Source organism: Lontra canadensis, unplaced genomic scaffold (genome assembly GCF_010015895.1).
Source record: "Lontra canadensis isolate GAN:19392208 unplaced genomic scaffold, GSC_riverotter_1.0 scaffold4, whole genome shotgun sequence".
Lineage (NCBI taxonomy): Eukaryota > Metazoa > Chordata > Mammalia > Carnivora > Mustelidae > Lontra > Lontra canadensis.
Genome location: NW_022630998.1, coordinates 40,237,831 through 40,265,312, shown reverse-complemented (window position 1 = coordinate 40,265,312; position 27,482 = coordinate 40,237,831). Strand labels below are relative to the sequence as shown.

Below are 27,482 nucleotides of genomic sequence, written 5' to 3'. Positions count from 1 at the left end.
CCTTAGACTCAAATGAAACAAAAGGATTCTCTACCTCTCCTGAGAATTTGAACGGACAGAGATACAGTCAGATGGATAGTAGGTGGTAATGCAAGGCAGTGATGAAAGCACAAGAGCATGGACAGCCACGTTAGGCAGTGTGCATGAGGAAAATCTGAAGGAGGCCAGAAGACAGAGAGGCAGGCAGATAAGACAAAGTATGGAGAGGAGAATGACAGTATGACTTCCAAGAAGTGGAACAGAGCCATGGTCCCTGACTGGCTAGTCCAGTGCCATGACGCTCAGATTCACATAAGCTTTGTTTCCCAAATTTGAATTGTCAACAACATGGCTTTACAACTGCTGTATGTTCACCCTGCTGCCTTCTAAGTCTGAGAAGTTCTCTTCCTACATTTTTATACAGATTTACCTCACCATATATATTCTAAAGAAAATTACTCCTATAGTCAAGGTTAAAAAAATTTACCATTTATTTTTAAAGGCATTAATAAAACCTTAACATACTTTATACTAAGAAAGATATACAAATGGGCTGAGTTGAAATTTTCACAGATTGACTTTTCTTTACTACATGTAACTGAGTTTCTTTTAATTACATTTCCACTGCTGAGTTATTCAAACTGATTATTCCCTTGAAACACATGGCTGGTTACTTAAGCATGAGTCATGTGCAACAAAGGGAAATGCAGGCGATTATGCCACCCAACCGTTCATGAAGAAAAGATGAAATTTTGTTCATGTTGACCATGGCGCATCAAAATACCATTCTCCTCGGGAGACAGCTGTACCTGTTTTTTAGGGAAAAAAGATCAAGTATAAGTATGCAATTAAAAAGCCTATTTTCTTATAAAATCAAAAGAAATGGGGCACCTGGGTAGCTCAGTTGGTTAAGTGTCTGCTTTTGGCTCGGGTCATGATCACAGAGTCCTGGGATGGAGCCCTGTGTCAGGATCCCTGCTTAGCATGGAGTCTGTTTCTCCCTCTGCCTGCTACTCCCCTGCTTGTACTCTCTCTGTCAAAAAAAATCCTAAAAACAACAACAACAACAAAAAACAAACACCAAAAAAAAAAAAAAAAAAAAAGGAAAGCAATACACTCATCAAGGGAAATAAAACTAGAATATGCTAATATACTTAATGCCATAATAAATTCAATCTTTATAAGATAAATTACACAAACTGTGAAATTCACGTGAGTAAATGTGCAAGACTATTTTAAAAATAGTATTTTTTAATAAAGATTTTTATTTATTTGACAGATCACAAATAGGCAGAGAGAGAGGGAAAGCATGATCCCTGCTGAGCACAGAGCCTGATGCAGGGTTCTATCCCAGGACCCTGAGATCATGACCTGAGCTGAAGGTAGAGCCTTAACCCACTGAGCCACCCAGATGCCCCTAAAAAAATTTTAATGAACACTGGTATTTGATCTGTTCTAACAGAATTAAAAACATTACAAAACAGTGATCAAAATCATGTATTTTAAAAAAGCCCCCAAAACAAAAAACCAGAGTGCCTGGGCAGCTCAGTTGGTTAAGCAGGTGTCTTTGGTTCAAGTCAAGATCCTGGGATCCTGGGATTAAGCCCTGTGTCAGGATTCCTGTTCAGCAAGGAGAGTCTGCCTGTCCCTCTCCCTCTGCCCCTCAACCCCCACCCATCAGCTTGTACTCTTACTTTCCAGTAAAAATCGTAAAGAAAAAAAACCCCAACAGTGATTACAATACAAACAATATCACCCACCTGCAACAGGTAATTAAACCTAATTACCTAGAAATGAAAACATTATACATCTCTAGAGCTGAAAACAAAGTCTTAGAGTATCTAGAAAATGGTAAGAATTCTACATGATAGAATCTACAGAATACAACTAAAGCACTGTCCAGAGAAAAGGTCATTGTCCTAAGATATCCATTTTGATAAACAGTGGATTAGAAGGAGTTTGTGAAACTTACAAGGAGAGCAAAAAGAGGAAATTAATTCCTACTGTATCATCTGGGTCCACTGGGTCCTATTCTATGTTTGAGTTTCTTTTCTGAGCAGGTCTCATAGCTCTTTGTAAGGACTCATGACTCACTAATTCCTAGAGGTCTGCCAAAAAACAGAAAAAATATACTTAGAATAATAAAGATAAAACTCCTATCTTGCAATTATGCTTTAATGCTATTGAATTTTTTTATAGACATAAAATAGAGAATTTTAGTGATTTTATTATCCCTTAACTTTGAATATTTTGTTATTCTTCATCTCCGTATTCTACTGTAACTCATTGTGGTGGCCAGCCTTCAGCATTGCCCCAGTGATAACTGCCTCCTGGTAGGCATGCCCTTGGTAGGCCCCTCCAGTTGACTGTTCATCTCACTCCTCTGACTTTAGTGGGTTGGACTTACTTCTAAAAAACAGAAAAGGGCAGGGCAGTGTTTCATTCAGAAACTAAGTTATTAAAATGGGTATGGTCTTGCTCACTCTCTTTTGGATCACTCCCCCTGGGGAATCAAGCTGTCACATTATGACTCTCAGGCTATATATGGAGAGCCCCCAAAAGCAAGGTCCTCAGGTCTCCAACAAAAAGCCGTGAGCGAGCCTGGAAGCAGATCCTCCAGTCCCAGTGAAAACCCGAGAGGACTGTAATCTCAAGGGAACTACCCAGCTAATAAGCTGCTCCTGGATTTCTGACTAACAAACTAGAGATAATAAACGTGCTGTTTTGAAGTGCTAAATTTTGGGGTGAACAATTGATAATACACTGATTATCTGCAGCTATGCTTAAAAAAAAAAAAGACTGAAATAATAACATAGAATCACCTAAAATGATGAAATAAATCATCAACAATGAGATGATTACTATTACAGCATCCTTCAGTTTTCTTATTCTATTTTTTAAGATTCTAGATTTTATTTATTTGACAGAGCACAAGCAGGGAGAGTGGCAGGCAGAAGGAGAGGAAAGAGGAGAAGAAGCAGGCCTCCCCGCTGAGCAGGGAGTCCAATGTGGGGCTCGATCCCAGGACCCTGGTATCATGACCTGAGCCAAAGGCAGTTGCCCAACCAACTGAACCATCCAGGTGCCCCCCCCAAAAAATTTGTATTACTTCTTAGTCTTTTCATTTTCTTATTTTTTAAGTAATGTCTACACCCATTGTAGGGCTCTAACTCACGACCCTGAGATTGAGTCACATGCTCTTCCAACTGAGTCAGCTGTCCTTGAGAAAATATTTTGTGATCCCTACTCCTGTAGGCTAACAATGATGGTGAACTTGTTCCTATAAGCCAAGTCTCAGATGAGGAGTCTTCAAATGGCATATGCTACTTACGTGCATTTTCTCCAACTGAAGAACTGATATATTTCTGAGGACAAAAAAGGAAATACAGCAGTGTCTTTCAAGTACTTCAATAGGAAGGATTTCATCATAACATCTTGGGGCAAAAACGTGAACCATTCCACTTTGCTAAAAAACAATCTTTTTTGGGGATGTCTGGGTGGCTCACTGGGTTAAGCCGCTGCCTTCACCTCAGGTCATGATCCCAGGGTCCTGGGATCGAGCCCTACATTGTGCTCCCTGCTCAGCAGGGAGCCTGCCTCTCTTTCTGCCTCTGCCTGCTTGTGTGCTTTCTCTCTCTTTCTGACAAATAAATAAATAAAATCTTTAAAAACAACAACAAAAAACAAAACAAAAAAATCTTTTTTCCCTGCCACCAGACAGTATTCAGCTTTTATGGCTTGTGCACCAAAATTCACTTGATAAAGTTTTCAGCAAAGACAAGACCTATAGCTCTTAAACACATGAAAGGATGCTGGACTTCACAATAATAAAATAAAAAATTATAATGAGATAACCATTTCCAACTATTAGACTGACAAGAATCCAAAGGTTTCATAAATTATTGAACAGACTGGGGGAAACAGGAACTCTCAATGTTGGTGAGAATATTAAGACAGTCTCTACAGAGAACAACATGGCAAGAAATTATTAAAATTATAGATGTATATTCTCGTCAACCTAGCAGTTCTAATTCTAGAATCCAAATCTAGATTAGAATTCTAGACTCTATTAAGGTAATCCTAAAAATGTATTCATAAATCTACAAAAAGAATTATGTAAAAGAGTACTGACTGTAGCATTAAATAGCAAACAATTAGGAAAGCCTAAAATTCCATCCATAAGAGCTTAATTAAGTATGAGACACATCTCTACATAAAAATATCATGCAACTTTAAAAAACAAGGCAGTTTTTTAAAAATATTTTATTTATTTATTTGATAGAGATTACAAGTTGTCAGAGAAGCAGGCAGGGAAAGAAGAGGAAGCAGGCTCCTCACTGAGCAGAGAGCCTGATGCGGGGCTCGATCCCAGGACCCGGAGATCATGACCTAAGCCGAAGGCAGAGGCTTTAACCCACTGAGCCACCCAGGCGCCCCAAACAAGGCAGTTTTATATACTGGTATGGAGTAGTCTCCAAAAAATGTTGAGGAAAAAGCACTTACCTATTAAGAGAACACTGTATGGATTACCTACAAAAATGAAAAAATTTTAAAGTTGAAAGGAATAGTATGATAGAAACATCTTACCAGATTTATTTCAATTATATATTATCTTTACTATCAGTGAACATACCCAGCACACATATACATGAACACAAAACATCAAAAGGTGTGCTGTGAAGTCTCCCTCAAATGCCTACCTTCCAGTCTCTCTCCAGAGATGGCCTGAGTATCACCCTGAGGTGACCATCAATGCACAGATATGTCTGTAAGTGTGTATTTATATCAATGGCAGATAGCACAATACATTTTTGCATGTTTTTTCATTTAAACATATCTATCTTTTATCAGATTGTTCTACACAACAAGTAACAATGCAGTTTTTTAATTTAGAGAGAGAGTGAGTGCCGGAACAGGAGGAAGAGCAGGAAGAGAGGGACAAGCAGATTCCACGCTTAGCACGGAGCTTGTCCCCATGACCTCGAGATCATGACCCACGCCAAGATCAAGAGTTGGAGACCTGACTGAAATACCCAAGCGCTCCAATGATGTAGTTTTTTAAATAAATAAAGAATTTATGGCTTTTTCCTATGATTCCTTAGTCTTTCAATGTTAAATTCTTTTATCTTTATTTTTCTGTTTTTTAAAATTGTCCCTCTTGGGGCACCTCAGTGGGTTAAAGCCTCTGCCTTCGTTCGGGTCAGGTCATGATCCCAGCGTCCTGGGATTGGGCCCCGCGTCGGGCTCTCTGCTCAGCGGGGAGCCTGCTTCCTCCTGTCTGCCTGCCTGTAGGCCTCCCTGCCTACTTGTGGTCTCTGTCAAATAAATAAAATCTTAAAAAAATAAAGAATTAAAAGAATAAACTGAATACAAATATCCTCATGCTTTTCAAAAGTTTGTGTTAGGCCACTCTGCTTTGTACCAAAAACCTACACTAGCAGCACCTGTTTTCAATAACCAAAAGAACTCTGAAGAGGATTTACATTTTTATGAAAATAAGGCAAAACCCAGAAATAATGTTCAGTGTGTGTTTTGCAAAGGCTGTTACAGAGGCACGGCCAGGCTCCTTCCTTGGCGTCTCAGCATCCTGCTGCCGTATTTCTGAACTGTGAGCATCTGTGTTTTATCTCGATTTATTTTGTGTATCTGCTAGCAAGTTGTGTACTAAGGTACCAGAAAATCCCAAGCGGTTACTTTTGTCATCTGGGATGTTCAGAAATTTTCCATATAAATTAAAGGTAAATGGTACTTCTTGGCTTTATGCTATTTCAGATCATGAAAGGTTTCCTAGAAATGCTCTCCTTCCAGGTATTGGGGGAAACCTATAATGTTAAAAAACAGATTCAAACTATTTTAGAACTTTTATAAATAACAATGGAAAAAAATAAATCTTGAACTGTAACACAGAGCTACTCAGCAATTAGATATGGGGGAAGAATAAAGGAATTATTAACTAGTTTATTCTTTGGGGGAAGCAGTATGACAACATACCATGATCTTTACAGAACTACTTAGAATCTAAAGCTCAATACCTGAAATTAATCATCAAGACAGAGAAATAATTCTATGGAACTATGTTAAACAAGAAAACCCAAAACAGATGTCTTATTACCATGTGGAAACCTTTATCACTGGCCCCAAGTGTGCCATATTACTTTTAGGTACTTGAGAAAAACAGATTATAATATCATTGTTTCATATATTTTTGTTTTAACCATCACAATAGTTATCTTTTAAAAGCATGGAATAGGGGGTGCCTGGGTGACTCAGTCGGTTAAAAACATGGAATAACTGAAAATTAATTGTTACAGAATGGGAGAGGTGCTGTAAAGAATTGTGTCACTGAGTCAAGTCTCCAAGAAAAATATGATCAAATGTTTGTTTAAAAATAGGAGGAACTGGGGTGCCTGGGTGGCTCAGTGGGTTTTAAAGCCTCTGCCTTTGGCTCAGGTCATGATCCCAGGGTCCTGGGATTGAGCCCTGCATCGAGCTCTCTGCTCAGCAGGGAGCCTGTTTCCCCCTCTCTTTCTGCCTGCCTCTCTGTCAAATAAATAAATAAAATCTCTTAAAAAGAAAAAAAATAGGAGGAACTGGCGTGCCTGGCTGGCTTAGTCTGAAGACTGTGTGACTCTCGACCTCAGGGTCACTGAGTTTCAGCCCCACGTTGGGTGTAGAGATAACTTAAATAACAAAACTTAAAAATAACAGGAGGAACAGGTACTAGTATACTTGTCTTCCTTCCATAGATTATGAAAGTGGGCATTGGGCAACAAATAGCACAGGGCAGAGATCCATGAACAAAGCAAACACTTAAGGTGAGTTTTCCACTCACCCCATTTCGGGAGGACACAATTTCCAAGGCAGAGCTTGAACAGGTATTGTTCTTCGTATGTGGAAAAAGAGAGAGTTTGGGCCTTGGAATAAGGGACCTAGAATCTAAAGAGGTAGAGTCTAGAAAGCAGGGATTTGAAAATGAGGAGCTCCAGAAATCTGTGTAAAAATTCTACTTAGGTACTTGCCCAAATCCTAAATTATGCAGATACCATGGAGCTTGGAAGCAGTGCAGGGGGGCTGAGAGCTGGAGGGAGAGTTTTGAGGTCATATGGAGTGCCATCACTTACTCTGTACCCAAGGAAAAGCCGTTTCACCTCTATGAGTCTTTTTCTTGTCGGTAAAATGGGAATAGTAATATCTAACTTGATGGTGCTATAAAGATCAAATGAAGTAAGCTAAGCCTAGTACACCCAGTAATCTTTCATGTGCAGTTTCTAGTTTCCTTTACAACAAAAACTCAAACTAATAAACCTAAGGAGTCTACTGAAAACAAATTCCATAAAGTAAGATTTTACTTACTCTTAGCAAGAAGTCTTTATCTAAACACAAAGACTACAATGCTTCACATCTGTCTTCTGCCTGGAAACCAAGATCTGGTTTTATTTAGTGAAATACGGCTCTCTACCATCCTTCCAGGCTGCCACAGTGGTGCCTGTGAATGGCCTGGCTGATGCTCTCAAGAGCATTAACAGTGCTGAGTTCTTATTAGGCCACGCTCCATAGTCGTCATTCAGTTTCTAACTGTGATGACGAAGCAGGGTTACATTGGTGATAGAAATCACTGATGATCACAGAGCTGGGAAAATTGCTATAAACCTCATGGGAAGGTTAAACACGTATGAACAGCCCCAGATCTGATATACAACTGAAAGATCTAGAAACATGGCAGAATAATGTTCCTGTCCCATCAGTTTGGTTTCATTGTCCTCACAAACTCAGATGGCATCATGGACTATCAAGAAGCAAGATGAAAACACACAGGAGGGAAAATCCTGGGATTCTTTTTCTAGGGATATAATATATACATCCAAATAAAATCCCTCAATGGACATGAATAAATGAATGAAGTGAAATGTAAATTCTAAATTATGTGCCATTTGAAAATATAAAAAAGACGAATTTATGTGTCATAATAACTAGTAATGAAATGATTAGAACTTGAAAGCTCATAAATTACTTTCCTTAACCATATTACTTGTTATCTCCAAAATATGTTACATACAGTATCTTAAAACAATGGCTGAACTCATGCATAATCATAACTAAAAACAGTCCTGTGTGAAAGAGTACATATTATAGGATTCCCTCATATAAAGTTCTAAAATAGGTAATCTTTGATCACAGAATTCAAAATGGTGACTTTTTATACTGAAGAAAATGTTCTATATCTTGATTAAGGTGTAGTTAACAATGATATGCCTTCTCAAAACATCAGACTCTCATTTTAAAGATTTATTTCAGAGAGAGTGAGGGAGAGAGCAAGACAGAAAGCAAGAGAGAGCAGGGGGAACGGCAGAGAGAGAGAGAGGGGGATAAGCAGACTCCTGCTGAACGGGGAGTCTGACAAGGGGGGCTTGATCCAAGGACACCGAGATCACGACCTGAGCCAAAATCCAGAATCAGACGCTCAACTGAGCCACCTAGCCACCCCCAAACTCTCCATTTTAAATCTGTGCATTTTACTGTATATAAATTATACCTCAAAAATAAATAAAATATTAAAAAAATATATATATATAAATTATACCTCAAACAAAGGTACTGTGAAAAAAAATGTGGGCTATGTACAAATGTTGTTGAGCCCTTCTGAAAGGCCATGATTCATACATAAAAATGACCAAGTGCCAAGTACTTAGTGAGAGAACTATATAATGAATGTCTTCTACAAACTGCCGTATACAAAATACAGACTCTGTCTGCAGTGGCAGGAATTGCTCTTATTCAAGGTTCAGAATTTGATTTCTGAGCTGAATTGTTTTTACACTCATCAAGAGCTTCAAACAACAGGTGCCTTAGAAGTTTTTAACTGTTAAAAACCATTAACCCCGTAGTTTATTTACGTTAGTGGCAACCATGCAGAAAAGCTATGTTTACTAAACGTGACTGAGGTATAGTGATCTCTGGCCAATCCTTTTTTTTTTTTTTTTTTTTTATTTATTTATTTGACAGAGATCACAAGTAGGCAGAGAGGCAGGCAGAGAGAGAGGAGGAAGCAGGCTCCCTGCTGAGCAGAGAGCCCAATGTGGGGCTCGATCCCAGGACCTTGAGATCATGACCTGAGCCGAAGGCAGAGGCTTTAACCCACTGAGCCACCCAGGCGCCCTCTGGCCAATCCTTTAATGAAGGCACTCTTCCAATATGTCACCTCACCTGTCTCTCTTCCGCCACCCAGGTGCCCCTTAATAGTTTTCTATTAACTTTTTATTTTTTAACATTTCATTAAAAAAAAATTTTTTTTGAAAAAAGGCTTTATATATTAGAGAGAGAGCGTGCACGCATGCAAGCACAAGCAGGGGGAGCGGCTGAGGGAAAAGGAGAAGCAGGTTCCCCACTGAGCAGGGAGCCCCACATGGGCCTCGATCCCAGGACCGCAGGGTCATGACCTGGAGCCCAAGGCAGATGGTTAACCAACTGAGCCATGGAGCCACCCCACCGTTTCATTTTAAAACACATGTTGTGACATTTATACAAAAGGTTCACTTTTATAATAATGGTACGCTTACTCTTTAATTGAAATGTGAGCACCTTCCTTCTTTTTGGTTTTGTTTGAAACCCTGTAAGGAAACATAAAGGATTTTAAAAGAATAGCATACACATTTCCACTTTGTTCATATAACACATTTTACTAGTTCCACTTAAGAAAGTATCATCAGAAAATAAGTTCACAGCCTTTAAATATGCTTTAAAATTGATCCCAGAGTAAGCAACTATTAGGCTGTAATTAAGAAATTTTCTTTCACGAAGTCCAGTGATGTTCCTGAGCCAACTTATACCTTAATTCTGTCAAGTAAAATATATACTGTGTCACTCTCATTTATTAAAACAAAACCATTAGAGACTATATACTAAAGAACATTTTAGAAGTTAAAAAAAGCAGGACCAGTACTCAAATATTTATTAGTTTTTCCTGGTCAGACCTAACCCAAGTGCCCTATTCCTCTCTTCTGGCTTCCACGTGACCTTCTTTCCCTACACATGTATCAACTTTCCACTTTTTTTTTTTTTTAATTTTTTTTTTTTTTAATTTATTTGACAGACAGATCACAAGTAGGCAGAGAGGCAGGCAGAGAGAGAGGAGGAAGCAGGCTCCCTGCAGAGCAGAGAGCCCGATGCGGGACTCGATCCCAGCACCCTGAGACCATGACCCGAGCCGAAGGCAGAGGCTTAACCCACTGAGCCACCCAGGCGCCCCTCAACTTTCCACTTTACTACTAATCTAGACTTTAGAGACCACAAGATATATTAAAAGTGATTTACTCTTAGTAAGTACCAAAGATATAGCCTATTTCATGTTATTTCAAAAACACTACTCTTAAATCATCTGCATTATGCTTGGCTTTCTAGATTTCCAGAGGCTAAGAGGCAAACCCAAATCCTGTCTGGCTGTCCTAATGCGAACAGGATGCTAATGGAAAAGTTGTCAGGCATGTTTCTGTGAAGCAATGGTTAAGAAATGCTAGCTGAAGGGTGCCTGGGTGGCTCATGTGGCTGAGTGTCTGACTCTTAATTTCAGCTCTGGTCATGTTCTCAGGGTTGCAAGAATGAGCTCTGCATAGGGCTCTGGGCTCAGAAGCCTGCTTAAGATTCTCTCTCCCCCTCCCTCTGCCCCTCCCCCACTAATAAATAAATAAATCTTAAAAAAAAAAAAAAGGCTAGCTGAGAGTTGTGCCTCACAATCCCAGGGAAGCAGCTTTTTCCTCCCCATGCCTTAATAGAACACCTTTTCTACCAAACCAAAACAAAAAACAAAAAACAAAACCAAGTGAGCTGTAGGCGGTGGTAGTTAAAACATATTTAAGCTGTTAGAAAAGTTAATAATGAGTAGTGGCTTCTTTTTAATGATAACAATTTCAAAGAGAAATAATGCAATATCTAGGAAACCGCGATTTCTTTACACTTCTGAATGTAAATGTTTTACATTTTAATGTATGCAGGTATACGAATAACACCCCTTAAAGATCTTTTCTTAGGAACAAGTTAGTCATAGGTTGGTCATGAATTTGTGGCAAATATTCTGGACCAGGCTGCATTTCCAAGAAGCGCTGCTTCAACTCAGGAAAGAAAAGCAAACATGGGCAATTTAATGGTCATTATCATAGTTGTAAGTCCAGTGAAAATCTGCTAGGTTTTAATAACAGAGTATGATCAAGTACTTCAAATAGGAGTACTTATAAATATAGTTTTACCAAGTCTAATTTTCATCCATGCCATCCTTCAAATTAAATATATTCAAAATGTTGGGGTGCCGGGGTTACTCAGTTGGTTAAGCATCTGATTCTTGATTTTGGCACAGGTCACAATCTCAGGGTGGTGACACTGAACCCTGCATCAGTTTTATTCCAATCATAAAAGTTAAAAAAAGGGCAAAACTAATCTATGATGTTAGAAGTCAAGAAAACAGTTACCCTTGGGAAATGGAATGGTAGTGATCAGAAGGAAACGCAAGGATGCTTCAGGATTATGATAATGTTTTGTTGTTTTTTTTTTTTTTTAAATACAGCTCCTTGTTTTCTTTTAAAAAGATTTTTATTTATTTGTCAGAGAGAGAGAGAGCGTGCGCTCGCGAGCCCGTGAGCGTGAGCACTTGCACATAAGCAGGGGGAGCTGCAGGCAGAGAGAGAAGCAGGCTCCCTGCTGAGCAAGGAGCCCAGAGTGGGACTTGATCTGTGGGGTCATGACTTGAGCTGAAGGCAGATGCTTAATGGACTGAGCCACCCAGGCATCCCAATAATGTTTTTTTTAATCAAGCTGTTCACTTCTAATACATGCATTTTTCTGCACATGTATTTCAATAAAAAGTTTACAATAATGACCAAATAAAACCACAAACCTATGCATAATATAAAGCTGAAAATAAAATATGGTGCATCTGGGTCAAAGAGCTCTCTCTTGTTCTAAAAAATTAAAAAATAATCACAAGTTACATCAATAGTTTGTTTATATATTATACATATATTTTTTAGATTTATTTATTTCAGAGAGAAAGAGCATGCAAGTGTGTATGTAAAATGGGAGGCGTGGAGAGAGAGGGGGAGAGAGTCCCAAGCAGACTCTGTGGTGAGCCTGAGGCAGGATTTGAGACCACAAACTTGAGGCCATACCCGGAGCTGAAACCAAGAGTCTGACACCTAACCAACTGTGCCACCCAGTCACCCTTACATTTTTCAAAAATATTTCACAATAAAAAATATATGGAGAGCAATGTGAAGTGCAGAAAATGGAAGCTTAGCAAGTTAAATGATTGGTCTCAAAGTATAACCTGTTAATTTGTTACTTTCCATTATCTTGTTGGTTATTAAAAGGGGAATTTCATCATACAATATAAATACACCAAGGTTACAACAGCTCAACATTAGCTTTTAAATAATAGTATTAATGGGAGCATGTACAGGTAATACATTTAAAAAATTACACCTTCAAGTCAGTTGTTTTTCTTCTTCTATACATTAATTAACCAGAAATTCAAGTACCTACAATATCACATCGTAAACTCAGCATGGTGTAACAGCTTCCTTTTAAAAAACTTAAAAATTACAGTGACTTGAGACAGAGGTTATGCTTCCATCAGAGCAAGGTTATTGCTGTAGACAATGACACCGGAAATATGTTCTGCTAGGCTCATGCAGCAGAGTGGAAGTTACAAGACTTTTCAATATTAGAAAAAAATCAAGGAATGAAAATTTTTAGATCATTTGCCAAAATAGCAATCAGTGTATTTCCTACAGTTTGATTTCTAGGGTATAGCTCAGGGGTAGAGCATTTGACTGCAGTTCGATTTCTAAGGTCCTAAGGTCAAGAAATTGGATCCAAAAGGTTGCAGGTAGAGAATTTGTGAAGTATGTCCATATTTAAGGGAAGATCAAAGAAGCTCACCTGAAAGAACTGTGGACTGATGCTGACAAATGTGGGCTGAACAAAAGTTCTTTCTAAAAGTGCTATTTTGGGGTGCCTGGGTGGCTCAGTTGTTGGGCATCTGCCTTTGGCTCAGGTCATGATCCCAGGGTCCTGGGATCGAGCCCTGCATTGGGCTCCCTGCTTGATGGGAAGCCTCCTTCTCCCTCTCCCACTCCCCCTGCTTCTGTTCCCTCTCTCACTGTCTCTCTCTGTGTCAAATACATAAGAAAAAAAAAAAAAGTTCTATTTTGAAGATTGTGATTCTGACTTTGGAGGAACTACAGTGATTGGCAGTGAAATCATATGTAAAATTCCGTAAATAAAAATTTATTGATTTTTAAATTTAAAAAAATTAAAAAATTTTGGGACACCTGGGTAGCTCAGTGGGTTAAAGCCTCTGCCTTTGGCTCAGGTCATGATCTCAGGGTCCTGGGATTGAGCCCTGCATCAGTCTCTCTGCTCAGCAGGGAGCCTGCTTCCTCCTCTCTCTCTCTGCCTGCCTCTCTGCCTACTTGTGATCTCTGTCAAAGAAATAAATAAAATCTTTAAAAAAAATTTAAAAATTTCTTGATAAATCCCAATACTACATGCCTGCGACAGACTGATACATCACATGATAAGTATGGAGCTTCCGTCCCTAACGTCCAGCCTGGATTATCACCTCAGACCTTCCTCCATGCACAAAAAGAAATTAACACTTTTTGTCTTTCTTTTTTCAAGATATTATTCATTCTTTGTCTATCTCCTACAATGCATGTTTTAAAAAAGATTATTTATTTACTTGACAGAGATCACAAGTAGGCAGAGTGGCAGGCAGAGAGAGGGGGGAAGCAGGTTCCCTGCTGAGCAGAGATTCCCAATGTGGGGCTCAATCCCAAGACGCTGAGATCATGACCTGAGCCAAAGGCAGAGGCTTGTTAACCCACTGAGCCACCCAGATGCCCCTCCTACAATGCATTTTTATTTCAGATTGAAAGAGAAAGATTAGGGGCACCTGGGTGGCTCAGTGTTAAGCCTCTGCCTTCAGCTCAGGTCATGGTCTCAGGTCCTGGGATCAAGCCCCACATTGGGAATCTCTGCTCAGCAGGGAACCTGCCTCCCCCTCTCCCTCTGCCTGCCTCTCTGACTACTTGTGATCTCTCTCCCTCTGTGAAATAAATAAATAAATAATCTTAAAAAAAAAAAAAGAGAGAAAGGCTAATAAGACTGGAAAATAATTTGGAAAGGGCATCATTAAATTAGAAAACATATTATCTAATAACATGAAACAGTTACACTTAGCAGGGACAATACAAGAATACAAGAATACAAGAATAATGTAAGCTTTAAACAAATAATTGTGTGTTTTTTTAACTTTAAGGTGATTTTCAATCCTTAGGATCTACCAAACATAACAAAACACTTTTTTAGTCACAAAACAAAGTCACATAACCACAAAATGGTTGTCAGGAAAGATGCCAAGTGATCACTTACCATATAGTAACCAGTATGATAGCCACTCATGTACCAAGAGATTAACATACTTCCCAAAGCATCAGCATCATCAAAAGAATCTGGACATATGGGAGGTGGTGGGGGAATTATCTGGAAATGGAGAAAGATGTACTTTAAAGTCAATAAACAAAAACTGAAGTCTGGACATCCATTTTACATAAAGAATGCTGGATATTTGTTCTATCTTCCTCTATATTTTATGCCATTTCCTATTTAAAACTTAAAAAAAAATGACATTTTGAGAAAGCTAACGAGTAACAACAAAAGACCAACAAAATCAAAATAAGTAAGAATCAAAAGATGGGGCGCCTGGGTGGCTCAGTGGGTTAAGCCTCTGCCTTCGGCTCAGGTCATGATCTCAGGGTCCTGGGATCGAGTCCCGCATTAGGCTGTCTGCTTGGCAGGGAGCCTGCTTCCTCCTCTCTCTCTGCCTGCCTCTCTGCCTACTTGTGATCTCTCTCTGTCAAATAAATAAATAAAATCTTAAAAAAAAAAAAAAAAGAATCAAAAGACGATACATCATGTAAGATGTCAGGTATTGTTTTGACTTTTGAACTATTATTCCATTCCATTAATTATCTATGGGTAAAAGACCAAGTATATTATACTTTTTTTTTTTTTTTTTAAGATTTTATTTATTCAGAGAAAGAGAGCGCAAGCGTGTGTGCTGGTGGGTAGGGGCAGAGGGAGAGAAACAATCTCAAGCAGATTCTATGCTGAACATGGAGCCTGATGTGGGGTTCAGTCCCATGACCCTGAGATCATAGACCTGAGCCAAAATCAAGAGTCAGATGCCCAACCGACTGAGCCACCCAGACATCGCACGTATACATACTTCTAAGGTTTTACTGAAAAACCACCCAGACAGCATGTTAAGTAAAGGTCTTGGGTAGAACAACTGCGCTGCCCCCACTGGAACACATGCAATTTGCTAAAAAGCATCTTGTATCTAGCCTACTGCTGATATCCAGAAGTCTACCATTAGATACCCACACAGTCTATGCGAAGTTAACATCCAGGCATATCTGGAAGAGCAAAAGATTAATCCTTACTTACAGTGCAATTAAATCCTTTTAAGTAAGAGACACCTCCCTATAGAATGACATACAATTTCTGACAGGAAGGAATATAAGGCTCAGAGTTGGGGCCAATAAGAGGACTGAGTCTGGGTAGCAGAAGGGCATTAAAAACAAAAACCTGGGGTTTGGTTCCAATTGTTACCCACTAGAATCTGACCATAGGGCTGGTCGCAATCACCCATGTGCTGCTAAATCCCTAAGTATGTATGAAAGCAACGTTTAATCTGAATTCCTTTGCACTTACTGGTGGTCCAGAAGGAAATGGAGGCAGCCAGCATGATAAGAAATGTGGTGGTGGTGGAGGTGGTGGTGGGCCACTGAATTTTAGACCAGGCTGTAAAGAACATTCCAAAGGAAGATTAATGTACCCATTTACACATGAAAGGAGGAAAATGATTCAGTGCCGTAAGAGTCAAAATAATCACCAAGAATAATATATTATACATGTCAAAAAAGATGAAATAGAATTTCATATACCAAATAGTGAAGACTCATAAATCTAGATATCCCTCATTTCCTTTCTATATAAACATTCAGAAAATCAAATCAAACTAAGAAAGATGCCTAATTACCTAATAAATCAGAGATAATATATTTACCAAGGTATGTAAATCACAAAAGACTATCTCTCCCACAGTTTTACTAATTGTGTAATCTTTTACGGATGTCCTTTGAGTTACATGTTACTGTAGAGCACATATTGTACAAGTTAGTAAACCTCATGTGTAATAAGGAAAACCATGCCATGGCTGCAAACAGTAGCCTCGTTGGTACTGTATGCAGCCTGTTGATTGTATGGGTTGCCTTAAGGGACCTTGGAGACAGCCCTTTCCAGTAGATGTTGAGGTCTGACCTCATGGCTATCTCCAATTTAGGCTGCAGACAGGTATGTGGGGTGCCTTTGCAAAGCCACAGGTCACAGCAGCCAGGGTCCACATTGGCCAAGTCATCATGTCCATCCCTACCAAGCTGCAGAAAAAGGAGCATGTGATCGGGGCCCTATGCAGGGCCAAGTTCAAGTTCCCTGGACACCAGAAGATCCACATCTCCAAGAAGTGGGGCTTTACTAAGTTCAATGCAGATGAATTTGAAGACATGGCAGCTGAAAAGTGGCTTATCTTAGATGGCTGTAGGGTCAAATACATCTCTAACTATAGCCCCTCAGACAAATGGAGGGCTCTGCACTCATGAGAACCTTTGCACTACCCCCTTTTGTTGTATTCATGCCCACCAATAAATCCAACTTCCTGTCCAAAAAAAAAAAAAGAAAAAGAAAACCAGCCCCGAGACCAATAAAGTAGGATATATAAATTAAGAGGTCTGATCATTCTAGAAATTATAATATAAACCTAGTAAGAAATCTCTCACAGAAAATCTTCAGAAAAAGCTTTAGTAAGTCATGATTTTTAATTTATTATTATTGCTGCCTGAATACTATAACCTCCAGTGAAGAAATCACTGCTTTATACGAAACAACTGGGTAGGGACACACGCACATGACACAACTTAAAATAAAAATCTTTTTTTTTCTCCAAAGATTGAACTAATTAATTGATATGTGAGACAGAATGAGTGGGGGATGGGGGAAGTGGGACAGAGGGAGAGGCAGACTCCCCCCTGGGCAGGGAACCTGACACAGGGCTCGATCCCAGGACCCTGAGATCATGACCTGGGCTGAAAGCAGACACTTAATCGACTGAGCCACGTAGGTGCCCCAGTAAAAATCTTTTCTAAGTTCATTACTTACAACCAAAAGAACCATATAGGAAAATATTATTTGCATTTTATTCTACAGAACAATCTGGGAGCGCCCTAGGATTTAATCTGTATTAGATGTAAATGCTGTGTTTTCCTCCAGTTTTTACACACTTACCCAAGTGATGTGGGGAACTAGAGCATAACACCCGGCTGACCATAAAACACCGTAATACCTTCTAACTTAAGTTCACTAAATCATCAGACTAACGTGCAATCCTCCATAAATAGTTGGGAAAGTCTTTCAGTATAAAATACTCTGCATTACATTACTACCTTATTTCCTTTACAAAAAATTTTCAAGGGGCGCCTGGATGGCTCAGTGGGTTAAAGCCTCTGCCTTTGGCTCAGGTCATGATCTCAGGGTCCTGGGTTCGAGTCCTGCATCAGGTTCGCTGCTCAGCAGGGAGCCTGCTTCCTCCTCTCTCTCTGCCTGCCTCTCTGCCTACTTGTGATCTCTGTTTGTTAAATAAATAATATTAAAAAAATTTTTTTCAAGTGTAGATATATAATATCTACAGAAAATTACAGTCTCACAGAAAAGCTAAAACTCACTTAATGGAGGAGTGGAAAGTTCTTAACTATTTCCTCGGAAAACTTTTCTGAGTAGAAATGTACCTTTCCTGGTCCCAGTCCCGATCCTGGCATGGGGGGTGGTGGAGGGAGAAAAGAGTTCCATGGAGCAGCTTTTGACTTGATGTTATTCGGTTTATTTCCAGGAGACCTGGAGGAGGAGTTCTCACTTTCATCTGTTGAAATTTGACTCTCGTTTTCATTCTTTAGAAAGAAAAAAACAGATGTGTTTTTGTTATAAAGGTATCTTTTTTTTTTTTTTTTTTAAAGATTTTATTTGTCGGAGAGAAAGTGTGACAGAGAGCACAAGCAGGGGGTGCAGCAGAGGGAGAAGCAGGCTCTTGCTGAGCAGGGAGCCCGATGCGGGGCTCAATCCGTGGACCCTGGGATCACGAGCTGAGCTGAAGGCAGAGGCTTAATCCACTGAGCCACCCAGGCGTCCCTAAAGGTATCATTAAAAAAGAATTAGTGCTTCAGGGTGCCTGGGTGGCTCAGTGGGTTAAGCCTCTGCCTTCAGCTCAGGTCGTGATCCCGGAGTCCTGGAATCAAGTCCCGCATCCGGCTCTGCTCAGCGGGGAGCCTGCTTCCCCCCTTCTCCCTGCCTGCCTCTCTGCCTACTTGTGATTTCTCTCTCTGTTTGTCAAATAAATAAAATCTTAAAAAAACAAACAAAAAAAAGAATTCGTGCTTCAGTAGATCAGACTAACAACTAGTTATAGTATTTAGTTTCTCATCCCCTCTTGGCTTCCAAGAATTCTTTTTTTTTCCCCTTCGTATCCTTACCTCTTGAGCATTCTGTTCTATATTATTAGCTACTTCAGAGGCTGGGGAAAGTAGATCAGACATATTTTGCTCCTCCCTATTTCCATATCCGGTATAAACCACAACGCAGGTTTCTCTCTTAAAATCAATTGAAGCAATGGTAGCTGGGTAAACGCAGCCGTCTTCTGACCAAATGGCAGAACATTTGTCACCAACTTTCCACTATAAAAGAAACCAAAGATACATACACTCACATACTTCTTTTAAAGAGGATGAACTGCAATCTTGTTTAGGTAGGGTATGGTAGGTTGTGAAGGGGATAGTCTCCAGTTAACTCATCCAGAATGCAGAATCATATAAAAAGGTTTGGGGCCAAAAACACATAAGTATGAATTTCCAATATAATTCTGTTTATATCATCAAGCCACAGATTTGCCATATAAATTCTGCCATTTATATAATCATGGACAAGTTTCTTAATCTCTTTGAGTCTCATTTTCCTCATCTGTTAAGTAATTACAATAAAATCTACCTCATGTATTTGCTGTAAAGAACAGAAAGGGGAAAGCGTGTAAAGTTGTGTGTGACCTGTGCTGTGACCCAGGACACAGGGAGAGCTTATCAAATGTTAGCTCTCTTCTCCCTTGGTAATGATAAAACTAAAGGAACTGATGAGACACCAAAATATTTAGCTTTCAGGTCTACTATTTTAAATAGATCTGATTCCACCCAGAATATTTGGTTCCTGGTATTAGTTCAAGGGACCATAGAATGTGTGGTCCAAAGTGGGGGGATAAGAAAGCAGAGCCATCTCTCAGCTTAAGTAGAACACTGCCAATTCAGATTAGGGTTCTGTAGTACTCCTCTCAAATAGCACTGGGTTCCTCTATTGCACCCCTCACATAAAGTAAACACAATCTTCAATGGATCATTCCCAACCAATTCAGTATACTTTTATTAACACTCATGTTCTTAAACTATAGAAAGTTTAATAGCTATTTTAGAATTTTGTGATTACCTGTCAATGGAAAACACTAATCATTTAAGTTAAAAATATTTTACACCATTCTTAAAAACAGCAACAAATTCTTTGAAGTTAAATCTCAATGTTTAAAAATAACCTGCTTCAGGGGTGTTGTAGCATTCTTTTTTTGGCTTTTATTCTTCTTAGCAGGTTTTCTTTTAGGTGTGCCTTTTGGTTTATCTGAAGCTTCAGAAATGTCACCATTCTTTAGAGCGTGCTATGAAAACAAGAATACAAATGTTCGTGTTACAGGGTAAAACATCAAAGAAGTGTAACAAAAGAACTCAGTCACCATAAGCTGGTCTGAAGGTCCCATTAACTCAGATAGCTTCTATTTCTTCTTTCCGTCATCCCACACAATACAAAAACTATTCTGGAAGGCATCATAGAGCTATCAGCTCTAAGGATCCTTTTATTTATTTTATTTATTTTTTAAAGATTCATTTAGCTCTCAGAGAGAGAGAGAGAGACAGGGAGTGAGCGCACAAGCAGGGGGGAGTGGCAGGCAGAGGGAGAAGCAGGCTCCCTGTTGAGCAAGGAGTCCAATGTGGGACTCGATCCCAGGACCCAAGGATCATGATCTGAGCTGAAGGCAGGCCCTTAACCGACTAAGCCACCCAAGCATCCCTCTAAGGAACCCTTTATTTAAGTCCTCATTCTCATCCTTTCAGTAACATTATATTCTGCTAATCATTTGTCTTGAAATTCATGACATTTTGGATATAGCAATGCAGAGGCTCCAATGCTTTATTACCTCTCTGATCAAGTCTTAAACTTGGGCATTCCCGAAAAGAACTGTCCACCCTTCTTTACCTGCTTAGGATCATCTATTCCTATTAATTCCATTATAACCTCTATGCCAGCAGACTTTTAAAGCTATTATTCAGGTGACATTTCTCCTTCATTCAATCCAACATTTCCAATTACCAATTTCTTTTCTTCACATTTACTTCACACTCAACACAATTAAAAGTAAACTATCAGGGTGCCTGCGTGGCTCAGTCGGTTAAGTATCTGACTCTTGGTTTATTTATTTTATTATTTTTAAAGGTTTTATTTATTTATTTGACAGACAGAGATCACAAGTAGGCAGAGAGGCAGGTGGAGAGAGAAGAGGAAGCAGGCTCCCTGCTGAGCAGAGAGCCCCATGTAGGGCTCAATCCCAGGACCCTGGGATCATGACCTGAGCCGAAGGCAGAGGCTTTAACCCACTGAGCCACCCAGGTGCCCCTGACTCTTGGTTTCAAATCAGGTTATGATCTCAGGGTTGTGAGACTGAATCCCACTCTGGGCTCTGCTTGGGATTCTCTCTCTCCCTCTCCCTCTGCCCCACCTCCTCCTCATACTCTCTAAAATAAAAATCTTTAAAAATAAATAAACGTACACTGTTTTTTCCTCTACTCAGACTACTTCCCTCTGCAATATCGTTAATTCCATCCAATACTGAGCCCTACTTTTTTTTTTTTTTAAAGATTTATTTATTTATTTATTTGATAGAGAGATCACAAGCAGGCAGAGAGGCAGGCAGAGAGAGAGGAGGAAGCAGACTCCCCGCCGAGCAGAGAGCCCGATGCGGGGCTCGATCCCAGGACTCCGAGATCATGACCGGAGCTGAAGGCAGCAGCTCAACCCACTGAGCCACCCAGGCGCCCCCTACTGAGCCCTACTTTAACCTGCATTTTACAGAAACCCACATTAGTATGCTTCTACTCTAAGGGTATACTGTAAAGCATTACTGACAAATCTGAATTCAGCTTCAAGGATGATATACAGGTTTGATCTTTACCTCATGCTACAGGAGTGACTGAGGGAAAGAAGCGGACTTTGTACCTGGTGGTCTGAGGATATGCTCTTTGCCTGGACTACTGAAGGCCCATGCATGGTGCTCAAAAAACCCAAATACCTCACTTGGTAGGGAAAGTGATAATGGCAGACAACTGTGTAAATGTCTTGTTTGGGCCACAAAAAAAGACTACAGCCCCTAAAAGAATAGTATAGTCCTACCAGCAGGAACACTTGACTTGATAATCAACTCACAGGATTTGGGGAAGATTAATTTAAAGTAAGCACAGCACCATTCTAAAATGTTGTACACATTCTCCAAGTACTAATTATAGCACTACTGATATTTATCATTGTTATTTCAGTGAAGGCTTGTTAAATGGACATTATAATTCAGGCTGCCCTTCCACTAATCTCAATTAGAGGACTTCTATTGTTTGATACAATGCAAACACATTAAAAGTAATTAGTGTTTAAAATTCTGCTCCGGTTGCCTTTGCTAAAGGGATGACATACAGAGAACCTGCCTACTTTTAAAGGAAGATTATCCGATTATCAGGTAAGTTAATTAAGCAATGGTATCTACTGGTCTTCAAAATTAGAACTGAGTGATATGTACATTACACTTTAAGTATGTTATCAGCTAATTTTTTTTAACCAAATGATTAACATGAGGAAATAAGGAAATGAGTTAGTAAACATTTCATACCTTAAATGAAGCCACAGCTTTATCATAAGCTTTTATCAATGCTGTATCATCCCAAATGTCAGAATCATCACTCTGGGAAGGGTAAAGAACAAAAAAGTTTATATGGATTTCATCAAAATGTATGTTAGATAGTATCAAGAGCCATCTTACTCCAGACATAATGAAATTACACTAAAAATAGGTCTTTAAAATCCTAAATAAAACTGAAGAAAACCTACCTACTTAGAGAGTATGTGACATTACCCCCAAAGCTAGACCTATATAAATGCTCTAAGAGGTATGCTGAAAAGTGAATGCTCCACAATTTAATGAATAAGTATGTTTAAGGGTAACTTGTGTTTCAATCCTTTCTATGATCCGATAAATGGTTTAGCTTGGCAGTGTGGGAAAGTACTTGGCCATTACCTTGACTTTATACAGACTACAGTAATGCTAGCCTGACCATAGAATCTGAGGTCTAAAAAATATTCTTTCCCCCTTGACTTATAGTATGTCTAGATTATTAAAAAAATTCTCGGGGTGCCTGGGTGGCTGAGTTGGTTAAGCGACTGACTTCAGCTCAGGTCATGATCCTGAAGTCCCGGGATGGCGTCCCACACTGGGCTCCCTGCTCGGTGGGGAGTCTCCCTCGGACCCTCCCCCTTCCCATGCTCTCCCTTTCTCCATTCTCTCTCTCAAAAAAATAAAATCTTTATTTAAAAAATTCTCAAAATGTTTAAGGTTATAATAATAGTGACTAATCAATTTTCATTTTATTTTATTTATTTTTAAATATTTTTATTTACTTATTTGACAGAACAGGACAGGGAAAGAGAGAACACAAGCAGAGGGGAGGTAGGCAGAGGGAGAGGGAGAAGCAGGCTCCCCACTGAGCAGGGAGCCTGATGTGGGAGGACTGAGCCACCCACGCGCCCTTGGAGAGGGCATTCTTTTTTATTTATTTATTGGACAGAGAGAGACACAGCTTAAGAGGGAATACAAGCAGCGGGAGCAGCAGAGGGAGAGGGAAAAGCAGGCTTCCCACTGAGCAGGGGCTTGATCCGATGTGGGGCTTAACCCCAGGACTGGGATCATGACCTGAGCTGAAGGCAGACACTTAATGACTGAGTCACCCACGTGCCCCAGAGAGGGCGTTCTTTTTCTTTTCTTTCTTTCTTTTCTTTTCTTTTCTTTTTTTTTTAAAGATTTTATTTATTTACTTGACGGAGAGGGAGAGAGAGAGATCACAAGTAAGCAGGGAGGCAGGCAGAGGGGGAGGGGGAAGCAGGCTCCCTGCTGAGCAGAGAGCCCGACCTGGGGCTTGATCCCAGGACCCTGAGATCATTACCTGAGCCGAGGGCAGAGGCTTAACCCACTGAGCCACCCAGGTGCCTCCAGAGAGGGTGTTCTTAAAAGTAAAACACATAGGGGCGCCTGGGTGGCTCGGCGGTTGTCTGCTTTTGGCTCAGGTCATGATCCCAGGGTTGTGGGTCTAAGCTCTAGATTGGGCTCCCTGCTCAGCGGGAAGTCTGCTTCTCCCTCTCCCACTTCCTCTGCTTGTGTTGTGTCTCTGGCTGTGTCTCCCTCTGTCTAATAAATAAATAAAATCTTAAAAAAAAAAGTAAAAACACAAAGCAACTCAAAATCCTCACATGGCAATGGTTATTGTCAGATCAGGGAAACAGGACATTTCAAAATGAAAATTAAAGACACCTCAGATTTTATACAAAGCTATTACAACAAAAAATATTTTAACTGATAAAACTTCCCAAATAACAATCACAAAAAGAAGAAAACACAACACCCAACTGAAATTAAATATTCTTAAACTAGCATCCACAAACTGACTTGAAACAAGTATTTAAAAAACTTAGATGGGGGGCGCCTGGGTGGCTCAGTGGGTTAAGCCTCTGCCTTTGGCTCAGGTCATGATCTCAGGGTCCTGGGATCGAGCCCCACATTCAGGATGCCAGCTCAGCAGGGAGCCTGCTTCCCCCTCGCTCTCTCCTACCTCTCTGCCCCCTTGTGATCTCTGTCTGTCAAATAAATAAATAAATAAATAAATAATCTCAAAAAAAAAAGAAAAGAAAGAAATTTATGAGAGAAAGTATAAGCCAAGGATCTTGTGATACACCCTACCCATCGTTCAAGTACCAAGACTAACTTATAGTGTGCAAGAACACAACTAGTCTTTGCAGAGGAATCTACTGAAAATAAGCTTCATCCAACTAAGATATAAACAGGGAAATCTTGGGTTAAAAAAAAATAAACCCAATGCTGTTAGCATCAAATATATATAATTGCAGTTTTAAGAGAAAAGTACATGTGACCCTTGAATGACAGGTGGGGGGATTAGGGGTGCCAATTCCTCTCTACCCCGCTCTACTGCCCCCAGGCAAAAAAATCTGTGTATAACTTTTTTTTTTTTTAATGCAGACTCCATACCTAACATGGGCTTGAAGTCACGACCCAAAATCAGGAGTCACATGCTCTACTGAGTGAGCCAACCAAGCACCCCTGTGTATAACTTGACCTGCCAAAACCTTAACCACTAATGGCCTACTGCTGACCAGAAAGAAGCCTCACAGGTAACATGAACAGCCCATTAACACACATTTGATAAAAGTATTATATACTATATCTTTTTAAAATTTTTAAAAAGATTTTATTTATGTATTTGACAATACATGTGACAGAGATCACAAGTAGGCAGAGAAGCAGGCAGAGAGAGAGGAGGAAGCAGACTCTCTGCTGAGCAGAGAGCCTGACACGGGGCTCAATTCTAGGACCCTGAGATCATGACTTGAGCTGAAGGCAGAGGCTTTAACCCACTGAGCCACCCAGGCGCCCCTATATGCTGTATTCTTACACTGAAGTAAACTAAATGTTAAAATCCTAAGGAAAATACATTTATATTACTGTACTGTATTTATGGCAAAAAAAATTACATACAGGTGGACCTGTGCAGCTCAAACCAATGCTGTTCAAGGGTCAACACCTATTAAATTGACAAGCTGATTCTAAAACTCAAATGGAAATACAAAGGACCTAGAATAGCCAAAACAACTTTTATTTTTCTTTTTAAAAGATTTTATTGGGGCGCCTGGGTGGCTCAGTGGGTTAAGCCGCTGCCTTCAGCTCAGGTCATGATCTCAGGGTCCTGGGATCGAGTCCCGCATCGGGCTCTCTGCTCAGCAAGAAGCCTGCTTGCTTCCCTCTCTCTCTCTGCCTGACTCTCCGTCTACTTGTGATCTCTGTCTGTCAAATAAATAAATAAAATCTTAAAAAAAAAAAATAAATAAAAGATTTTATTTATTTATTAGAGAGAGAGAAGCAGTCTCCCTACTGAACAGGGAGCCCATGGGGCTCGATCTCAAGACCCTGAGATCATGACTTGAGTCGAAGGCAGACGCTCAAACCACTAAGGGCACCCAGGTGCCCCTAGCCAAAACAATTTTGAAAAAGCAAAGCAAAGCTGGAGGATTTAATGTATCTGACTTCAAGATGTACTGTGAAGTTATAGTTATCAAAAAGTGTGTTATTAGCACAAGACAGATAGACTAATGTAATAAAGCTGAGTCATAAATAGTCCCACACACATATGACTGATTTGAAACAAAGGTACAGATGCAATTTAGTAGAGAAAGCACAGTAGTGTCAACAAATGGTGCTGAAACAATTGGAAACTCTTACCCAGAGAAAAGAATTTGCATCCCTATCTTGAGCCATACTCAAAAATTAATTCATAATGGATCACAGAAATGTAAAACAAAACTGTAAGACTCTAAGAGAAAAAGCCCTGTGACCTTAGTTTGCCTACACAAAAAGAACACTGGGGAAAAAAAAAACAAAAACCTGAAAAATTAGATTTCAGCAAAATGAAGAATTCCTATTCCCAAAAAAAGACAATGTTAAGAGACTGAAAAAGCAAGCCACAAACTGGGAGAAAATATCTGTGAATTATCTACCTAGTAAAGATTTTGTATCTAGCATATTTGGAGAACTTGCAAATATTGACAAAATCCAATTTAAAAACAGACAAAACTGCCTGGGTGGCTTAGGTGGTTAAAGATCTGACTCTGGCTCAAGTCATGATCTCAGGATTCTGAGATGGAGCACCTGCTGGGCTCCATGACCAATGGGGAGTGTTCTTCTCCCCCTTCCCCTGCCTGTTCTCCCATATAAATAAATAAGTAAACAGATAACAAAAGACAAACGATCTCAGCACTTTGTCAAAGAAGATAGTAAATACGTAGCAAATAAGCACATAAAATGACAATCAATATCATCAGTCATTAAGGAAATCCTAACTAAAATCATAAGCTAGGGGTGCCTGGCTGGTGGAGTTGTGAGTTTTTGAGTCCCATGCTGGGTGCAGAGATTACTTAAAAAAAACAAACAAACACAAACTTTAGAACAATAAATAAAATCTTGAGATGGCACTACATTAGAATGTCTTAAGTTAACAAGAATTACCAATCCAAATATTAAAAAGGATGTGGAAAATAGGGAAGTGTCACACATTACTAGTCAACATGTGACATGGTACAATCACTCAGAAAGAAGAGCTTCACACCCTCCCTTTTTTAATGGCCATACTGAATTTATCCAATGGGTAGCATCCCATTTAACAAATAGTAGGGTGCTCCCAAGGCAGCTCCTCCCTCCCTCTTTTTTTTTTAAGTGGGCAACACATCATCATGGGGGTTTGAACTCATGACCCTGAGATCCAGAGTCACATGTTCGAATGACTGGGCCAGCCAGGTACCCCCCATCCCAAAGGAGCTTATTAAAAAGTTAAAATACAACTACTCCATGAGTACATTTCCAAGAGAAATGAAAGCTTAGGTACATACAAAGTCTTCTCCACTAATACAGCAGCTCTATTAGTAATGGTCCCCAAATGAAAACAATCCAAATGTCCATGAACAAGTGAATGGATAAACAAATCATAGTATATTAATGCAGTGAGGCACTATAGCAGTAAAAAAGGAATGAACAACTAGTATGTACAACAAAATGTGTGAAACTCAAAATAACTATTATGAATAAAAGGAAGCTAACCTAGACTTCATGTTTATAAAATTCCAGAAAATGCATACTAATCTGTGGTAACAGAAAATGTGATCCAGCAGTTATTGGGGGAATGGGTGAAGAGGAGGAGTGAGAGGGAAGGACTATAAAGGGGTATAAGGAAATCCAAACCAGCCCACACACTGAGATCACAAAGAAGAGAAATGGCTGCTGGGGCACCTGGGTGGCTCAGTCAGTGCCTGACTTTTTTTTTTTTTTTTTTAAGATTTTATTTTAAAGATTTTATTTATTTATTTGACAGAGAGGGACACAGAGGGAGAGGAAACACAGGCAGGAGTGGGAGAGGGAGAGGCAGGCTTCCCAC

At 39.7% G+C, this 27,482-nt stretch overlaps 2 protein-coding genes and 1 pseudogene across 5 annotated transcripts in view; 2 read left to right on the top strand and 1 right to left on the bottom strand.

The window, feature by feature from the left end:
* Positions 1-446: 446 nt before the first annotated feature.
* SMN2 (survival of motor neuron 2, centromeric) overlaps positions 447-27,482 on the bottom strand; it is a 33,720-nt gene continuing 6,684 nt past the window's right edge. Inside the window, exons 2-10 of one of the 4 annotated variants that reach the window (XM_032848922.1) lie at positions 22,106-22,177; positions 19,712-19,831; positions 18,612-18,812; positions 17,874-18,032; positions 15,745-15,834; positions 14,401-14,511; positions 9,537-9,587; positions 4,483-4,509; positions 447-788 (exon numbers count right to left, since the gene is read on the bottom strand). In XM_032848922.1, the coding sequence (XP_032704813.1) occupies positions 9,540-9,587; positions 14,401-14,511; positions 15,745-15,834; positions 17,874-18,032; positions 18,612-18,812; positions 19,712-19,831; positions 22,106-22,177 (801 nt within the window). In that variant the 3' untranslated portion in view covers positions 447-788; positions 4,483-4,509; positions 9,537-9,539. Of the gene's footprint in view, positions 789-3,322; positions 3,345-4,482; positions 4,510-9,536; positions 9,588-14,400; positions 14,512-15,744; positions 15,835-17,873; positions 18,033-18,611; positions 18,813-19,711; positions 19,832-22,105; positions 22,178-27,482 lie in introns of those variants that run through there. The other 3 variants (XM_032848940.1, XM_032848950.1, XM_032848930.1) reach the window with 3 other exon arrangements.
* On the top strand, positions 16,232-16,327 carry LOC116863986 (annotated as a pseudogene).
* On the top strand, positions 16,389-16,722 carry LOC116861982 (60S ribosomal protein L10-like). The gene has a single exon (XM_032848973.1). It carries the CDS (start codon positions 16,389-16,391, stop codon positions 16,689-16,691), a length of 303 nt encoding a protein of 100 aa, XP_032704864.1. The 3' UTR covers positions 16,692-16,722.